Source organism: Triticum aestivum, chromosome 5B (genome assembly GCF_018294505.1).
Source record: "Triticum aestivum cultivar Chinese Spring chromosome 5B, IWGSC CS RefSeq v2.1, whole genome shotgun sequence".
Classification (NCBI taxonomy): Eukaryota; Viridiplantae; Streptophyta; class Magnoliopsida; order Poales; family Poaceae; genus Triticum; species Triticum aestivum.
Window position 1 is genome coordinate 21,383,972 of NC_057807.1, and position 17,007 is coordinate 21,400,978.

General features: G+C 42.2%; 2 protein-coding genes across 4 annotated transcripts; one reads left to right on the top strand and one right to left on the bottom strand.

Annotated features, from left to right (window-relative positions):
- Nucleotides 1-471: 471 nt before the first annotated feature.
- On the top strand, nt 472-2,227 carry LOC123115495 (formin-like protein 14). Its single transcript, XM_044536641.1, has one exon. It carries the CDS (start codon nt 526-528, stop codon nt 2,080-2,082), a length of 1,557 nt encoding a protein of 518 aa, XP_044392576.1. The 5' UTR covers nt 472-525; the 3' UTR covers nt 2,083-2,227.
- A 797-nt stretch (nt 2,228-3,024) lies between these two features.
- LOC123115496 (uncharacterized) lies at nt 3,025-4,512 on the bottom strand. Of its 3 annotated transcripts, XM_044536642.1 has the most exons (3): nt 4,215-4,512; nt 3,360-3,437; nt 3,025-3,273 (listed from the first exon to the last, which is right to left on the bottom strand). In XM_044536642.1, exons 1-3 carry the CDS (start codon nt 4,436-4,438, stop codon nt 3,201-3,203), a joined length of 375 nt encoding a protein of 124 aa, XP_044392577.1. In that variant the 5' UTR covers nt 4,439-4,512; the 3' UTR covers nt 3,025-3,200. The 3 variants fall into 3 exon arrangements, 2 of the variants coding, with proteins under 2 accessions (XP_044392577.1, XP_044392578.1); XR_006456631.1 differs by having other exon boundaries at nt 3,025-3,968; XM_044536643.1 differs by lacking the exon at nt 3,360-3,437.
- Between the last annotated feature and the right edge of the window lie 12,495 nt (nt 4,513-17,007).

Below are 17,007 nucleotides of genomic sequence, written 5' to 3' on the forward strand. Positions count from 1 at the left end.
GCATGCCAAGTCAACATCATTTCGTATCCAAACGTGATTTGCAATGTACTTGCATGTCTGAGCCACAAGTTCTAGCATTAAAGTGACCGTTTGCGTCAAGTTCAGACATCACCGGTGTAATTAACTCTATAATACATGGTATTCTTAATAGAAGACTCAAGTCACCAAACTGTACAGCACTAAGCAATGTGTAAAAAAAAAATGTCTCCACAGTGCACACCAATCCTTGAGTGTTAGGCTAAGAAAATGTGACCTTGATGGAAAACCAAAGACCTGCCCCGGGCCGGGAGACAAAACCAAAAGCAGATGAAAGCACACAGAGAGGCATGGAAGAAAGGAACCATGTCCTTGCTTTCTTGCCCAGGGCAAAAGGAAAAATACCATTCTACGCAATCGCCGTCAAGCAACCTTGATGCCACGTACGTCCATGGATTCCAACCCTTGGAATACATATATCTGCATAGGGAAACACGTAACCATCGCCATCACATACACGGCGGCATACCAAGCCCTGTCCGGCGAGGCATGGACGTCCCCGGCGGCCGGGCGTACGGGGAGGAGGAGGAGCTGGACCCGGCGGTGGAGTGGAGGCAGGCCGGCGACGACCAGGACCTGGTGGAGCTCCGGCTGCCGGGGTTCCGGAAGGAGCACGTGCGCGTGCAGGTCGACAACTACGGCGTGCTCCGCGTCACCGGCGGCCGCCCGGCCCGGGGCGGCCGCTGGATCCGCTTCACCAAGGACCTCCGCCTCCCCGACAACTGCGACGCCGACGGCGTCCGGGCCAGGTTCGAGGACGAGAAGCTGCTCATCAGCCTCCCCATCGTCCCTGGCGCCGTCGCCGGCGGTGAGGCGGTCCCCACGCCCCCGCCGTCGCCCCCGGAGCCACTGCCGAGGCCGGCGTTGCAGCCGCCGCCATTTTCAGTGCCTCCTCCTCCACGTTTGCCTCCGCCTCCCGGGAAGCCCAGCTTCTTCGAGCCAAAGATCCGGCCGCCGGTGCCACCACCACGGGCGCCATCATCACGCTCACGTCCACTTCCTCCGTTTCCGGCTGAGCCCCCCACTGTTTTCGAGCCAAAGCCACCGCCGGTAGAGAAGCCCACTGCATTCGAGCCAAAGCTCCGTCCGCCACCGCCTCCATCACCGCCGCCAATATCACGCCCACTTCCTCCATTCTCGTCTAAGCCCCCCAGCTTTTTCGAGCCAAAGGTACCGCCGCCGCCTCCACCACCGCCGGCGCCAAAGCTCCGACCGCCGCCGCCAATATCACGGCCACTTCCTCCGTTCCCGTCGAAGCCCCCCAGCTTTTTCGAGCCAAAGGAACCGCCGCCGCCTCCACCACAGGAGCCTGCACCGGTACCATTGCCGTCGCGTCCACCTCCACCTCCGCCACCACCTGAACGTGCACGGTTACCGTCGTTTCAACCACCACCACCACCACCACCCCCTCCTCCTCCGGTGAAGCCAACTTTCTTCGACCCAAAGCTCTGGCTGCCGTGGCGGCATTCAGATCACGCTCGAGACACCCCTCCAGAGCCCACATTAACAAAGCCCGCCGCCACCACCGAACGGAAGCCCTGGGCACCTCCGGCGATCGTTCCTGGTCCAAGGACGGCCGAGCCGGAGCCCGGGCCACCGCCATTGCCACCTCCAAAACAGAGTACAGGCACTCTGCTTCAGCCAAAGTCACCCCCGCTGTCAGATATACCAATTGGCGTCTCATCTCCATCGCCGCCTCCACCGCCACTACGGCCGCCTAGTCATCGTCTCCCGGAAACAAAGGCTAGGACGAAGAAGAAGCATCGCAAGGTGCAAGACGAAGACGGCAAGGTCAGGTTGCCATTGCTGGAGGAGATGACGAAGCAAGAGGAGAAGAAGATGGAGGGCAAGAAAGCGAGGGAGGCGGCGAACGGTGGAAGGCAGCCGGCTGAGCACGAGAATATGGAAGTGTCACCAAAGTTGCTGCCGGCGAGCGAGGATCCAGGGACGACGCCCGCGACGGAGCTGGTGACGAACATGGCAGCCGCGGTGGTGGTGCTCGTGGGGATCGTGCTGTCAGTTTGGCGCACCATGAGCAGCAGTTAATTAGCAGCTCCTGCCACCATATGACTAATGAGTGCACTGTTAATTATCTGCTGAAGTTAAACTACTAACTAATTGCATACGTACAATGTAAATAACACATGCAATCGTTTATATCAGACTTTACTTGATCTGCAAGAGACATAAAGTTTAACACTCAGTTTTACGGAGCACTCCCTCTGTAAAGAAATATAAGAGCGTTTATAGATCACTAAAGTATTGATCTAAACGCTCTTATATTTCTTTACAGAGGGAGTACTTTTTAGCAGAGGCCAGCCGTACGCATAAAGTTTAGAGAACATTAAACTGTCTCAAGGTTGGTTATGAGTTTTAAATGCTAATCAAATGTGATTGGCCTTGCTCATGTTTTATCTTGCAAAACTATACAGATTATCATCCAAGATCAACAAAGAGTCAAGAGTTTTGTCTTGTACAAGGGTGAGAACTGAGTTGTGTCTTCAATTTTTTGACTTACGACAAAGCTAAAACTTCAGTTAATGTGAAAATGAGGGAGTACCGAAATGGCGAGGAAAAGACTAGCTAGGCTATGGTCGCCCCAGTCATGTACAAGGACAAGAATCACACTGTGACATTGTGTTGGGGTCACAAATGTATGTACCTGGGGTCACAATTTAGACAAAAGGACAAACTGAATCACGTATGTAACATTCTAGCAGAAAATTATAATGAAAACCACGGTGGCCATAACTAGGAACAACGATCGAAATTTTGAGCCTAATGGACCAAACCAAGAAGAACATGAAACTCTATGTAAAGCCATCCTGAGCAACCCAGCAGCATCAGCTATTTCTTATGCACGGCAAATGTACTGAATAGGACAAATCACAAGAACATCACCAAAATTGGATGGATGTGCCCAAGATCGCACATCACTAGAAAAAATCAAGCTTGAACAGGAATCAACCCCAACTTGCACAAGTGATCTGCAACTGCAACATCACCTATATTTCCCTGGTTCCAGTCGACAAGTGGCATTACATCATCGTCAAGTTCCAACAGTCGAAAAAACATGCTTGCAGTAGTCGCAAACTAACATGCACCGGACTATATTGTTGTAAACAAACTCCAAAATTAGTCGTTAACTTATATTCCTGCTAATTTCACTGGTTGTTGTCTTCAGATGAGCAGGTTCCACCTCCAGCCAATGCCGATGCCAATGCCACTTCCAGTTGCCTAAATTTTCGGAAAGTGATCAACATAAACACATTTGTTAGAACTAACCGCAACATGGAAACAATGAAATAAAAATGCAATGATACCTCTTGGTGACGAGCCTTGAGCTTCCACTCGGCATGGCTGTCAAGGATTTGAACTTGGGCAATGATACCTCTTTGCAACTATTTAGGAATAGAGGACCATTGGCACTGTGCTTGTACTTAAAACTGCTTGCACTGTGCATCTACATATAGACAAAATGCTACTACCTCCGTCTCAAAATATAAGACATTTTTTAAGGCTGCTAAACTAGCCTACAAAAAACGCGTTATATTTTGAAACGGAGGTAGTACCTCTCATTGAACAATGTTGGGCACCGGTGCTAATTTTGCGACATCCTTCTTAGTACTTGTTAGGCGCCAACAAAACCAAACACTAAATATGGCCTAAGAGGAAGTAAATGGATGTTTGGGCCATGAATGCCGTTCATTCTTTCGTGGAACATATTTTTGGGTAATTTATACTCGCTCTGTAAACTAAAGTAGCACATTAGTGTACAGAGGTAGTAGCTCCAAACACATAACAAGTTAGTTATGAAGAAATCCCCTTCCCCTGACCTACAAAAGCTAGCTTATCTGCTTTCGCCACTTGGATGTATGTACTCCCTCCGTTCTGAATTACTTGTCGCGGGTACGGATGTACCCCTTTACAATCTGGAGAACATTGTGTGGTAAACTGTAGTTTAGTTACAATACAATACTCTTCGTATTTTTAGGTTTTGTGAGTAACAAGCAGAGTTGTCTTTTCAGATCTTGTGAGGAAACAATCGGAGTAGTACTCCGAATCTAGACTCTAAACAGACAAGTTTTTTAGAGGTCAAACTGAGATCCAAACAACCCCTGAGAGATGGAACCGCATAAAAAAAGAGGGAAGGAACTTGGAGAGTTGAGGGTTCATACCCGGCGCCCGTGTCGATCTTGTCGCAGTTGCTCTCTCGATTGAGGAGGATGCGAGGATCCACCGGATTGTTGGGGTAGAAAAGCCTGACGGGTTGGCCAAGTCGCCGCATTAAATCGATCCTCGACCGCATAATGTCGTCCCACTTTCGAGCCGCGGCTTGGATCTCCGCCTGCTCCTTGTCTTCATCAACAAAGTCGACATCTTTTCCCTTATCCGCCTCCATCAATCCAGCAGACACGTTCGCTTCTTCGCCTACTTTTTCTTTTGACTTCTGTCTTCTGATGAGAACGAGATAAGGCCACGCGCTGCCTTTTTTTTTTTTTTTGGAGGTGTGCCACGTGCTGCCTGATCCGATCGATGTTAGGCATGTTTTGGGCTTTAGCTTGGGCCAACTTGCCTGAAAAGGCCTGGACCAACACGCTGGGAGAGAACTTGCTTCTGATTTTACCTTTTTCTTAGCAAATAAGAACTTGCTTCTGATCTTCTGAGAGTGTTGCAAGTGATTCGAACTGGGTGCCTCCTAGTTTCAGTACCAAGCGGGATACCTGACTTCTTGAGCCTACATTTTTTTTTAAAGGCAACACGATAAAAACACATCCTGTTTGGTTTTCTTTCTTTCTCGGTTTTTTGTTTGGTCGGTTTTCTTCTGTTTTTTCTTATTCTCTTTATATTTCTTTTACTCATTTTTATGTTACTTTCTTAAAAGTCCGTGAACTTTTTCTCAAATGGATGAAACTTCTTTTCTACATCGATGAACCTTTTTTCAAAGTCGTGAACATTTTTCAGAATTTGATGATTTTTTCTCAAAATTAATGAAAAAATTTAAATATTGATGAACTTTTTCCAAATTTCTAAACTATTTTCCAAATTCCTTAATTTTTAAAAAAATTGGATGAAATTTGTTTCAAAATTGATGAACTTTTTTTAATTGATATTTTTTTAAAAAAATTAATGAGGTTTAAAAAAATTCATGAACAACACAGCAAGAGATCTACAAAATTATTGCAAAGTCCTTGGCAAATAGACTCAAATTGCATCTCCCTGATTACATTCACCTTTCTCAACAAGCTTTTATTGAAGGGAGATGCATTACCAACAATATTATTGTAGCACAAGAGATAACTCATTCCTTCTCTCTTAGATCTCGGACAAGCCATGATTTCATGTTGAAAATTGACCTAGCTAAAGCTTTTGATCGAATAGAGTGGAATTGTATTACTCCAGCTCTTGCATGCAAAGGTCTTCCCAATCATTTCATAAAACTTGTGCTTACTTGCATCTCTTCGCCAACTTTTTCTGTTATTAAAAATGGTTAGTCTTGTGCATAATTTACTAACTCAAGAGGTATCAGGCAGGGTTGTCCGTTGTCGCCATGTCGATGTTCATATTGTGCATTACGATGTTCATATTGTGTAAAAAATTGTCCATTTTCTAAAAACATATTTGTACAATTAAAAAATATCCATACCATTCAAAAAATATATTCATGAGTTTCAAAAAATGTTGAAATGTACTAAAAAATATGATCATTATATTTTTCAAACGTCCATGAAAAGTTTTAAAAAAATTCACCGTGTAACCAAATTTTTTTTAACATGTATCTTAAAATGTTCAACATAATTTGCAAGCTCGCCATTTATTTATAAAAATGCTTAACACATATGTATGTATTTGAAAAATGATTGACATGTCTTTAAAAAAATGTTTACCATATATATAAAAATGTTCAACACAATACTGAAAAATGTTCACCATGTATTTAGAGAAAATATTGGACAGGTATTTCAAAAACGTGTCATGTGTTCAAACAATATTTAAGGTATATTAAAAAAATATTTGACATATATCTTAAAAAAGGTTCAACATGTAAAAACAGTGTTCAACATGTATTTAGAGAAAAGTTGGATATGTATTCCAAAAAAGTCTGATGTATGGTCCAAAATATTGACCATATATTCATAAGAATGTTCGAGCAATATACCAAAAATGTTCAATGTCTATTAAGAAAAATAATGGTATTTAACAAAAGAATAAAATAAAACAAAAAATATCAATAAATAAAATAAAAATAGCAGATGAAAGAAAATAAAAATGTTCAACGTGTGTCTAAAAAATGTTTAACATATGTTCAAAAAAAATTGAAAGTGCATGAAGAAAATTTCGTACCCTAAAACTGGGCAGATTAAAATCATGAATTTGAAAATATAAATAAATGTTCACAAAATAATAAAATATGAAAATAAAAGGGAACATAAAAAATTAAAGAAATAAAATAAAAACCAAAGGAAAAAAAGAAAATCCACTAAAAGAAATTCAAAGAAATGAAAAAAAAGGACGCAGAACCTTCTTCACGCTACCCTTTTTTTTGGGTCCTTCCTCACGCTGCCTAAACCGGAGAACTAAAATCATGCTGAAAGGGCAGGCCTACTTCAATGGTCCCCCATATCCTATTTGACGCCCATAGCACTGATAACCCATAAGTGTAGGAGATCGCAACAGTTTTCGATAAGTAAGAGTGTTGAATCCAACAAGGAGCTAAAGGTAGAATAAATATTCCCTCAAGTTCTATCGACCACCGATACAACTCTACGCACGCTTGACGTTCACTTTACCTAGAACAAGAATGAAACTAGAAGTACTTTGTAGGTGTGATAGGATAGGTTTGCAAGATAATAAAGAACGCGAAAATATAAACTAGGGGTTGTTTAGATAAAGATGCAAGAAAGTAAATATAGCGAGTGTGGAAAAGTGGTGGTAGGAGTTGTGAAATTGTCCCTAAGCAATTGACTATGTTACTAGACCAATAGCAAGTTTTATGTGGGAGAGGCATAAGCTAACATACTTTCTCTTCTTGGATCATATGCACTTATGATTGGAACTCTAGCAAGCGTCCGCAACTACTAAAGATTCATTAAGGTAAAACCCAACCATAGCATTAAAGCATCAAGTCCCCTTTTATCCCATACGCAACAATCCCCTTACTCGGGTTTATGCTTCTGTCACTCAAGCAACCCACTATAACCGAATCATGAACATATTGCAACACCCTACAGCGGTATTCCCTCACGCTTGCGCGACACGGAGGGCACAATAGGATAGCAACATAACCACAAGCAAATTAAACCAATCATAACAATTCATCAATCACCGGTAGGATAGCGAAAATCTACTCAGACATCATAGGATGGCAACACATCATTGGAAAATAATATGAAGCATAAAGCACCATGTTCAAGTAGAGGATACAGCGGGTTGCGGGAGAGTGGACCGCTGAATATAGAAGGGGGAAGGTGATGGAGATGTTGGTGAAGATGGCGGAGGTGTTGGTGAAGATCGCGGTGATGATGATGGCCCCCGGCAGCGCTCCGGGGCCACCGGAAGCAAGGGGGAGAGAGGGCCCCTTCTTCTTCTTCTTCTTCCTTGACCTCCTCCCTAGATGGGAGAAGGGTTTCCCCTCTGGTCCTTGGCTCCCATGGCTTGAGAGGGGCGAGAGCCCCTCCGAGATTGGATCTATCTCTCTGTTTCTGCGTTCCCTGGCTCTGCCCCTCCACTGTTTCCTTTATATCTGGAGATCCGTAACTCCGATTGGGGTGAATCTTTCATCCAGATTTTTCTCGTAAAATTAGCTTTCTTGCAGCAAAAGAAGAGCGTCAAACGCCTTATGGGTGGCCCACAAGAGTCCATGGCGCGCCCAGGGGGGTGCGTCCCCCTGTCTCGTGGCCACCCGGACACCGTTTCGTGTTGCTTCTTCCTCCGGAAAATCCCAAATATTCCAAAATAATTCTCCATCCGTTTTTATCCCGTTTGGATTCCATTTAATATTAGTTTTCTGTGAAACATAAAACGTGCAACAGACAGGAACTAGCACTGGGCACTGGATCAATATGTTAGTCCCAAAAATAGTATAAAAAGTTGCCAAAAGTATATGAAAGTTGAAGAATATTGGCATGGAACAATCAAAAATTATAGATATGACGGAGACGTATCAGCATCCCCAAGCTTAATTCCTGCTCGTCCTCGAGTAGGTAAATGATAAAAAAAATAATTTTTGATGTGGAATGCTACCTAGCATAATCTTGATCATATATCTAATCATGGTATGAATATTAAGATACGAGTGATTCAAAGCAATAGTCTATCATTTGACATAAAAACAATAATATTTCAAGCATACCAACCAAGCAATTATGTCTTATCGAAATAACATAGCCAAAGAAAGCCCATCCCTACAAAATCATATAGTCTGACTATGCTCCATCTTCGTCACACAAAATGCTCCCATCATGCACAACCCCGACGACGAGCCGAGCAATTGGTTCATACTTTTTCACGCATCTCAGCTTTTTCAACTCTTACGCAATACATGAGCGCAAGCCATGGACATAGCACTATGGTGGTATATGGTGGTGGTTGTGAGGACAAAAAAGTAGAAGATAGTCTCACATCAACTAGGCGTATCAACGGGCTATGGAGATGCCCATTAATAGATATCAATATGAGTGAGTAGGGATTGCCATGCAACGGATGCACTAGAGCTATAAATATATGAAAGCTCATACTGGAAACTAAGTGGGTGTGCATCCAACTTGCTTGCTCATGAAGACCTCGGGCGTTTGAGGAAGCCCATCCTTGGAATATACAAGCCAAGTTCTATAATGAAAATTCCCACTAGTATATGAAAGTGAAAGCATAGGAGGCTCTTTCTATGAAGAACATGGTGCTACTCTGAAGCACAAGTGTGGTAAAAGGATAGTAACATTGCCCCTTCTCTATTTTTCTCTCATTTTTTTCTTTTTATTTTTCATTTTTTTTCTTTTTTCTTTTTTTCTCTTTTTTTTCTTTTCCCTTTTTTATGGGCTTCTTTGGCCTCTTTTATTTTTATAAAGTCTGAAGTCCCATCCCGACTTGTGGGGGATAGTCTTCATCATCCTTTCCTCACTAAGACAATGCTCTAATAATGAAGATCATCACGCTTTTATGGATTTACAACTCAAGAATTACAACTCAAAGCTAGAACAAAATATGACTACATGAATGCCTCCGGCGGTGTACCGGGATATGCAATGAATCAAGAGTGACATGTATGAAAATTATGAAGGTGTCCTTGCCACAAATACGATGTCAACTACATGATCATGCAAAGAGCAATATGACAATGATGAAACGTGTCATAATAAACGAAACAGTGGGAAGTTGCGTGGCAATATATCTCGGAATGGCTATGGAAATGCCATATAGGTATGTATGGTGGCTGTTTTGAGGAGGGTAAATAATGGGTTTATGCTACCGGCAAAAGTTGCGCGGTAAAATAGAAACTAGCAAAGTGAAAGGATGAGTGTGCGTATATCCATGGACTCACATTAGTCATAAAGAACTCATATACTTATTGCAAAAGTCTACATAGCCCTCGAAGCAAAGTACTACTCGCATGCCCCCAAGAGGGATAGATTTGTAGGAAAAGACCATCGCTCGTCCCCGACTGCCACTCATAAGGAAGACAATCAAAAAAACACCTCATGCTCCAACTTCGTTACATAACAGTTCACCATACGTGCATGCTACGGGACTTGCAAACCTCAACACAAGTATTTCTCAATTTCACAATTACTAACCTAGCACGAGTCTGATATCACCACATTTATATCGCAAAACTATTGCAAGGAATCAAACATATCATATTCAGTGATCTACAAGTTTATGTAGGATTTTATGACTAACCATGAAAATGACCAATTCCTGTCATCTCTCTAAATAGATATAAGTGAAGCAAGAGAGTTTAATTCTTTCTACAAAATATATGCCCACGCTCTAACATTATAAGTGAAGCAAAAGAGCATTCTACAAATGGCTGTTTTTTATGTGAAGAGAAACAGGCAATCCAAACTTCAAATGACATAAGTGAAGCACATGAAGCATTCTATAAAGCCATACTCAAAAGATTTAAGTGAAGTGCAATGAGCATTCTATAAATCAACCAAGGACTATCTCATACCAGCATGGTGCATAAAAGAAAAGTGAAAACTAAATGCAAAAGATGCTCCAAGACTTGCACATAATGCATGAACGAAACGAATTCGAAAACATAACGATACTTGTTGAAGAAAGAGGGGATGCCTTCTGGGGCATCCCCAAGCTTTGACGATTGAGTCTCCTTGAATATTTACTTAGGGTGCCTTGGGAATCCCCAAGCTTGAGCTCTTGCCTCTCTTCCTTCTCCTCATATCGAGACATCCTCGATTAGACACTATATCCACACAAAACTTCAACAGAAAACTCGGTAAGATCCGTTAGTATAATAAAGCAAATCACCACTCTAAGTACTGTTGCAAACCAATTCATATTTTGTTTTTTCATTGTGTCTACTGTAATATAGCTTTTCCATTGCTTAATCCACTGATACAAATTGATAGATTCATCAAAACAAGCAAACTATGCATCAAAAACAGAATCTGTCAAAAACAGAACAGTCTGTAGCCATCTGAACATCCACCATACTTATGTTACCCCAAAAATTCTACCTAAATTAGGAAAAATAAACAAGTTTTCTAGCAAGACAGTGCAAAAAGAATCAGAACCAATTGACGTTCCAGTAAAAATGTAAAATCGCGCACTATAGCCAAAGTTTTTGTCCTGCACCGTACAAACCAACAAGCATTGTAAACATCCTAAAGTCAAACCTTAGCACATTATTTTTATAATACAATGGAATTGTACAAGGGGATAATTATTTTTGATGAAAAGTTTCTGTAATCAATATTCACAAAGTTTCCGTGAGCATGAACAAAGTTCAAGGAGCTCTCCCACTTCAACAATGCTTGTCTTTCTTACTTTCACTTTTCTTTTTGAAAAGTTTTTAGGTTTCCCTTTTTATTTTTTCGTTTTTAAACTATATAAAAGCACTCAACAGAAATAAATGACTCTCTAAAACTTCCGGGTTGTCTCCCTGGCAGTGCTTTCTTTAAATCCATTAAGCTATGCATATAGTGCTCAAGTAATGACAATGATTTGTAATTTAGTAGTGAGCACAAAGTAACATATATCAAGCAATGACGAAGTCTAATTCTCTTCCTATGCATCGGCATGTCATAAAAGAACAATTCATGCACACATAGTAAAGGCCAATGCATAGTATAAGCAGTTTCTTGCAATTCTATCGTGTTGGAAACGTAGAGAGGTGGAGATGTAGTTCCTCTCTCATAATAATTGCAAGTAGGAGCAGCAAGCACATGCATATTACATTCATAAAAATCATCATGTGCAATGGTAAAAGGTAACCCATCAATATAATCCTTAATAAGCACAAACTTCTCCGATATACGGTAGTAGGGAGAATTCAAAAAGATAATAGGACTATCATGTATGGGTGCAATAGCAACAATTTCATGTTTAACATAAGGAACTGTAGCAAGTTCATCTCCATAAGCATAATTCATATTGGCATCTTGGCCACAAGCATAGCAAGCATCATCAAAAAGGGATATTTCAAACAAATTCAAAGGATCATAGCAATCATCCTTCGGTAAGCATGAAGGGGAATTAAATAATGTATGAGTTGGAGGGTTACTCTCATTAGAAGGTGGGCACGGGTAGCTAATCCGCTCTTTCTCCTTTTGTTCTTCGCTCTCCTCATCATCTTTTTCATCCAATGAGCTTACTGTTTCATCAATTTCTTCTTCCATAGCTTCCTGCAAAATATTAGTCTCTTCTTGGACAGCGTTGACTTTCTTCACAAAAGCATTAATATAGTGATTGTATTCATAATTTTCATAGCAATATCCATGTATAGCAAAATTTTCTGGCCTATAAACACCATCATCTCAAAAGCTTCATACTTTTCAAACAAAGATTCAATTTCATAAGCAGCCTTAAAAGCAACAAATTCTTCTATTTGTTCAACATCATAGTAATCATATATACCATTAGCATAAGAAGCTAAGGTTTCATTATCATTAAATTTGCATGAAAAGGGAAGGTGTGGAGCCTTCATCCTAGAGCAACAAGTAATATCATATCTCAAGCATACATCCCGGGCATACCAACACAACATAATAAATTGATCCCACAATAGTTTCCCTTTTGTGTCGAGCGATAATCCCTAAAGTATTCACGTTGATCCAACGTGTCTCCCATTATAAAGTTGAATGGGGTTTTCTCAGGATTATCAAAGTAGTACATAATATCTTTCACATAATGAGAATCGGAGGTTTTAGGAGTTACCCCATCTACATGAGTAGCAAGTACACCTAATTTTTTTGGTATTTCGTGTTCCATATCCATAACTAAAGATAGAGAACAACTTAGAACAGCAAATAAAAATTACTTAGTGATAAAGCAAACAAGCACACACGACAATATTCACCACACGCTATGACTCCCCAGCAACGGCGCCAGAAAAAGGTCTTGATAACCCACAAGTGTAGGGGATCGCAACAGTTTTCGATAAGTAAGAGTGTCGAACCCAACGAGGAGCTAAAGGTAGAATAAATATTCCCTCAAGTTCTATCGACCACCGATACAACTCTACAAACGCTTGACGTTCACTTTACCTAGAACAAGAATGAAACTAGAAGTACTTTGTAGGTGTGATAGGATATGTTTGCAAGATAATAAAGAACGTGAAAATATAAACTAGGGGCTATTTAGATAAAGATGCAAGAAAGTAAATATAGCGAGTGTGGAAAAGTGGTGGTAGGAGTTGTGAAATTGTCCCTAAGCAATTGACTATGTTACTAGACCAATAGCAAGTTTTATGTGGGAGAGGCATAAGCTAACATACTTTCTCTTCTTGGATCATATGCACTTATGATTAGAACTCTAGCAAGCGTCCGCAACTACTAAAGATTCATTAAGGTAAAATCCAACCATAGCATTAAAGCATCAAGTCCCCTTTTATCCCATACGCAACAATCCCCTTACTCGGGTTTATGCTTCTGTCACTCAAGCAACCCACTATAAGTGAATCATGAACATATTGCAACACCCTACAGCGGTACTCCCTCACGCTTGCGCGACACGGAGGGCACAATAGGACAGCAACATAACCACAAGCAAATTAAACCAATCATAGCAATTCATCAATCACCGGTAGGACAGCAAAAATCTACTCAGACATCATAGGATGGCAACACATCATTGGAAAATAATATGAAGCATAAAGCACCATGTTCAAGTAGAGGGTACAGCGGGTTGCGGGAGAATGGACCGCTGAATATAGAAGGGGGAAGGTGATGGAGATGTTGGTGAAGATGGCGGAGGTGTTGGTGAAGATCGCGGTGATGATGATGGCCCCCGGCAGCGCTTCCGCGCCACCGGAAGCAAGGGGGAGAGAGGCCCCCTTCTTCTTCTTCTTCCTTGACCTCCTCCCTAGATGGGAGAAGGGTTTCCCCTCTGGTCCTTGGCTCCCATGGCTTGGGAGGGGCGAGAGCCCCTCCGAGATTGGATCTATTTCTCTGTTTCTGCGTTCTCTGTTTTTGCCCCTTCACCGTTTCCTTTATATCTGGAGATCCGTAACTCCGATTGGGGTGAATCTTTCGCCCAGATTTGCTCGTAAAATTAGCTTTCTTGCGGCAAAAGAAGAGCATCAACTGCCTTACGGGTGGTCCACGAGAGTCCAGGGCGCTCCCAGGGGGGCTGTCTCGTGGCCACCCTGGACACCGTTTCGCGTTGATTCTTCCTCTGAAAAATCCCAAATATTCCAAAATAATTCTCCTTCCATTTTTATCCCGTTTGGATTCCGTTTGATATTGGTTTTCTGCAAAACATAAAACATGCCAAAGACAGGAACTGGCACTGGGCACTCGATCAATATGTTAGTCCCAAAAATAGTATTAAAAGTTGCCAAAAGTATATGGAAGTTGAAGAATATTGGCATTGAACAATCAAAAATTATAGATATGACGGAGACGTATCAAGCACCAGTTATAGCATTTCTGTAAACCGGTTCACACCCCCAATCCATATTGGGCTGGGCCCATTTAGATTTTTTCTTTTCTTCTCGACAACAATTTGGCCATTCCTAAACACATGCATCGCACTTGAATGGCCCGGCCAGTATAACAGTCACTTTCGTTTCTTCATAGGGCACCGCTAGGCGCCGGCGCACCGGCGAAAGATTCGGCCAGTCCAGCCATAGCCGCTCGATTCGAGCCGCGCGGCGGTTGGATCTGGAGCAAAAAAAAATAAAAAGTCGCCCCAGCTTCTTCTTCCTTGGGCCCTCGTGGCGCATCTCCGGCGAGATCCCCCACGGCTCGCAGCACCGCGCAGCTCCAGCAAGGCCCCTGCGGCGCGGTGAGCCCCCCCCCCCCACAGCTCGCAGAGCCGCGCGTCACCGGCCGCAGCACCCGTCATAGAGCTCGTGTTGTTCCTCGTCCTTAATTTGTCGGTCGCAGCAAAAAATTCCACTGGTCATAGAAAAAATTCTCGACGGTTCCAGCAAAAACCAATAAAACGTTGGTAGCAAAATTGAAAAAAAAATCGACGCCGTTCCAACAAACCAAAAACCTGATGGTAGCAAAAATATCAAGCTTGTTCCAGCAAATCGAAACACTAGTGGTAGCAAAAATGAAAAATTGAGCACTGGTTCTAGAAAAATCAAGAAGTCGGTGGTAGCAAAAATTGACACTGGTTGCAACAAACCACAAAACAGTTGTAGAAAAACAACTTGTGGTCCAGCTTGGGGCTTCTTTAGTGGTAGCAAAAAATGCACAAGGTTGTAGCAAAAAGTGTATAAGGTTGTAGAAAAACACATAGTCGCAGGGTCTCGACAACCTCATGAAAAAGGATGTAACAAACGACAGTGCCGGTAGTAGCAAAAAACCAAAACTGTTGTAGCAAAAAAGTGGTACAAAATGATTCCAACAAAAAGGCATAGCAGCAAAATTTGGTTAGTTCCAGCAAAAAAACGAAGACGGTGGTAACAAATTAGTACACTGGTTCTAGAAAAAACAAACATGGAAGCAAAATCTGGAATTGTAACATGCCTCGAGCTCGTAAGCCATGGCCGCCCTGGCCTGTGAGCTCGCAGGCCATGGCCCCCTATCGTAGTAGCGCCGGTGCTCGGCCCCGTCGCGTTCGGCCATGGCGATGGCATCCCGTGCAGCAACAACAACTCCACGTCACCGCACTTCATGGGGAAGGACGCCCCATGCAGCAACTCTACAGCAATGGCGTATGAGAAAAAGTAGATAGGCAGAAGCAGCGGCATGGGCAGGGGCAAGGAAGAAAGGAAGGAGATGTGGTGTGTGGACAGCAGCCGCGCTGGAAAGGATAAGGAAAGCAGATCGGTGTGCGGGCCCTTGCGGAATGACGTGTCCCTCCTGCTTTAGCACTACGCACGGGGTGAGTGGGTCGACCGGCCGAAACCGCTCCCGGCTCTAAATGTTTACCTTCTTCATAAACGTTCCCAGTGGTTTTGTGAAACTTCTACAAGGTTCCAAGTTTTTTTATTTTGCTTTTATATTTTTTTTACTTCACTTTTCCTCTTTTTTTCCTTGTTTCACAATTCTTTTTCAAATTCTTGAACTTTTTCTCCACGAACTTTTGTTTCTAATCCAATGAATATTTTGTAAATGCGTTAACTTTTGCCAAATGTGTGAACAAATTTCAAATCCATTGATTTTGCTTCAAATCTAGTGAATACTTTTTGAATACATGGACTTTTTACAAATTCACAAACTTTTTCCAAATCCATGAACTTTTTAAATTCTTCAAATATTATTTTTGAATGTATGAACCTTTTCCAAATCTGTGAACTTTTTCGAAGTCATGAACTTTTTCAAGCCCGTGGAAAGTTTCAAATCCAAAAAATATATTAACCCGCCAACTTTTGTCAAATTTGTGAATTCAATTTTTGTGTGCATTTTTTAATTACTTTTTTTTTATTTTTTGAATTTTCTGAAGATGTCAACAGTCAACAATGGATTGGTTAACCGCGACCAGTCAATTGCGGAACCGAGCAACCAGGGAACTAGCGTGTCACGAGCGAGCAGTCGCCTCGTTGTTGGGCTGGCCCATGGAGCTGGGGCGCATGAGGCGTTGGGGAGGAGGTCTCGATTATCTGTATGGCAATAAGTGGAGAGTGGCGTTTTGGCAAATGGGAGCGCGCGCTCATGATTTTTAAAATGTGTTCTAAACATATTTTAAAATGTTAAAAAATTCGAAACAAAAATTTGGCGTGTACATCTCGATCTTGTACATGCTCACAAAGTCGTTTCGTGAAAACCCGACAACTTATGTGTCGCGTGTGAAAAAAACAAAATTCGATGTTAAAAAATGCTTTTCACAAGACATCCTTTTGTCTTTTTTACGCAAGCCACAAAAAATATCGTTTTTTTCCAAAACTTGGTGTGCGCACATATAATGTCGAGATGCCTTCGCCAAATTTTTGTTTGGAATTTTGTCACACTTTGAAATATTTTTTCGCGTGTAGGAGCGCGCGCTCCCGGGAGCACCAACGGATTTCCGCAATAAGTGAGCCTATATAGCAGTCACATACAAAATGGGCTAAATAAAGATGAGCGGACAGTTTGGGGGGGGGGGGAGGGGGGGGTGAAAAGCAAAGGGTTTCGTTGATGGAAAAAAACATGGACGTGGCTAGCGAGTGCTTAAGTGCTCATTCGCGAGATTCAGCGCCCTTACTGTATATGGAAAATGCAATCGGTCCCTCTGTACATACTTCTAAAAAAGGCAACATCATGTCTCCTGCCACCATCTTTCCCGTGTCCACGTGATCTTGTTACGTTAACAAAGAAATCGGCCTAGATCTTGTTCCCGCATGCATTTATCTGGGGCTCA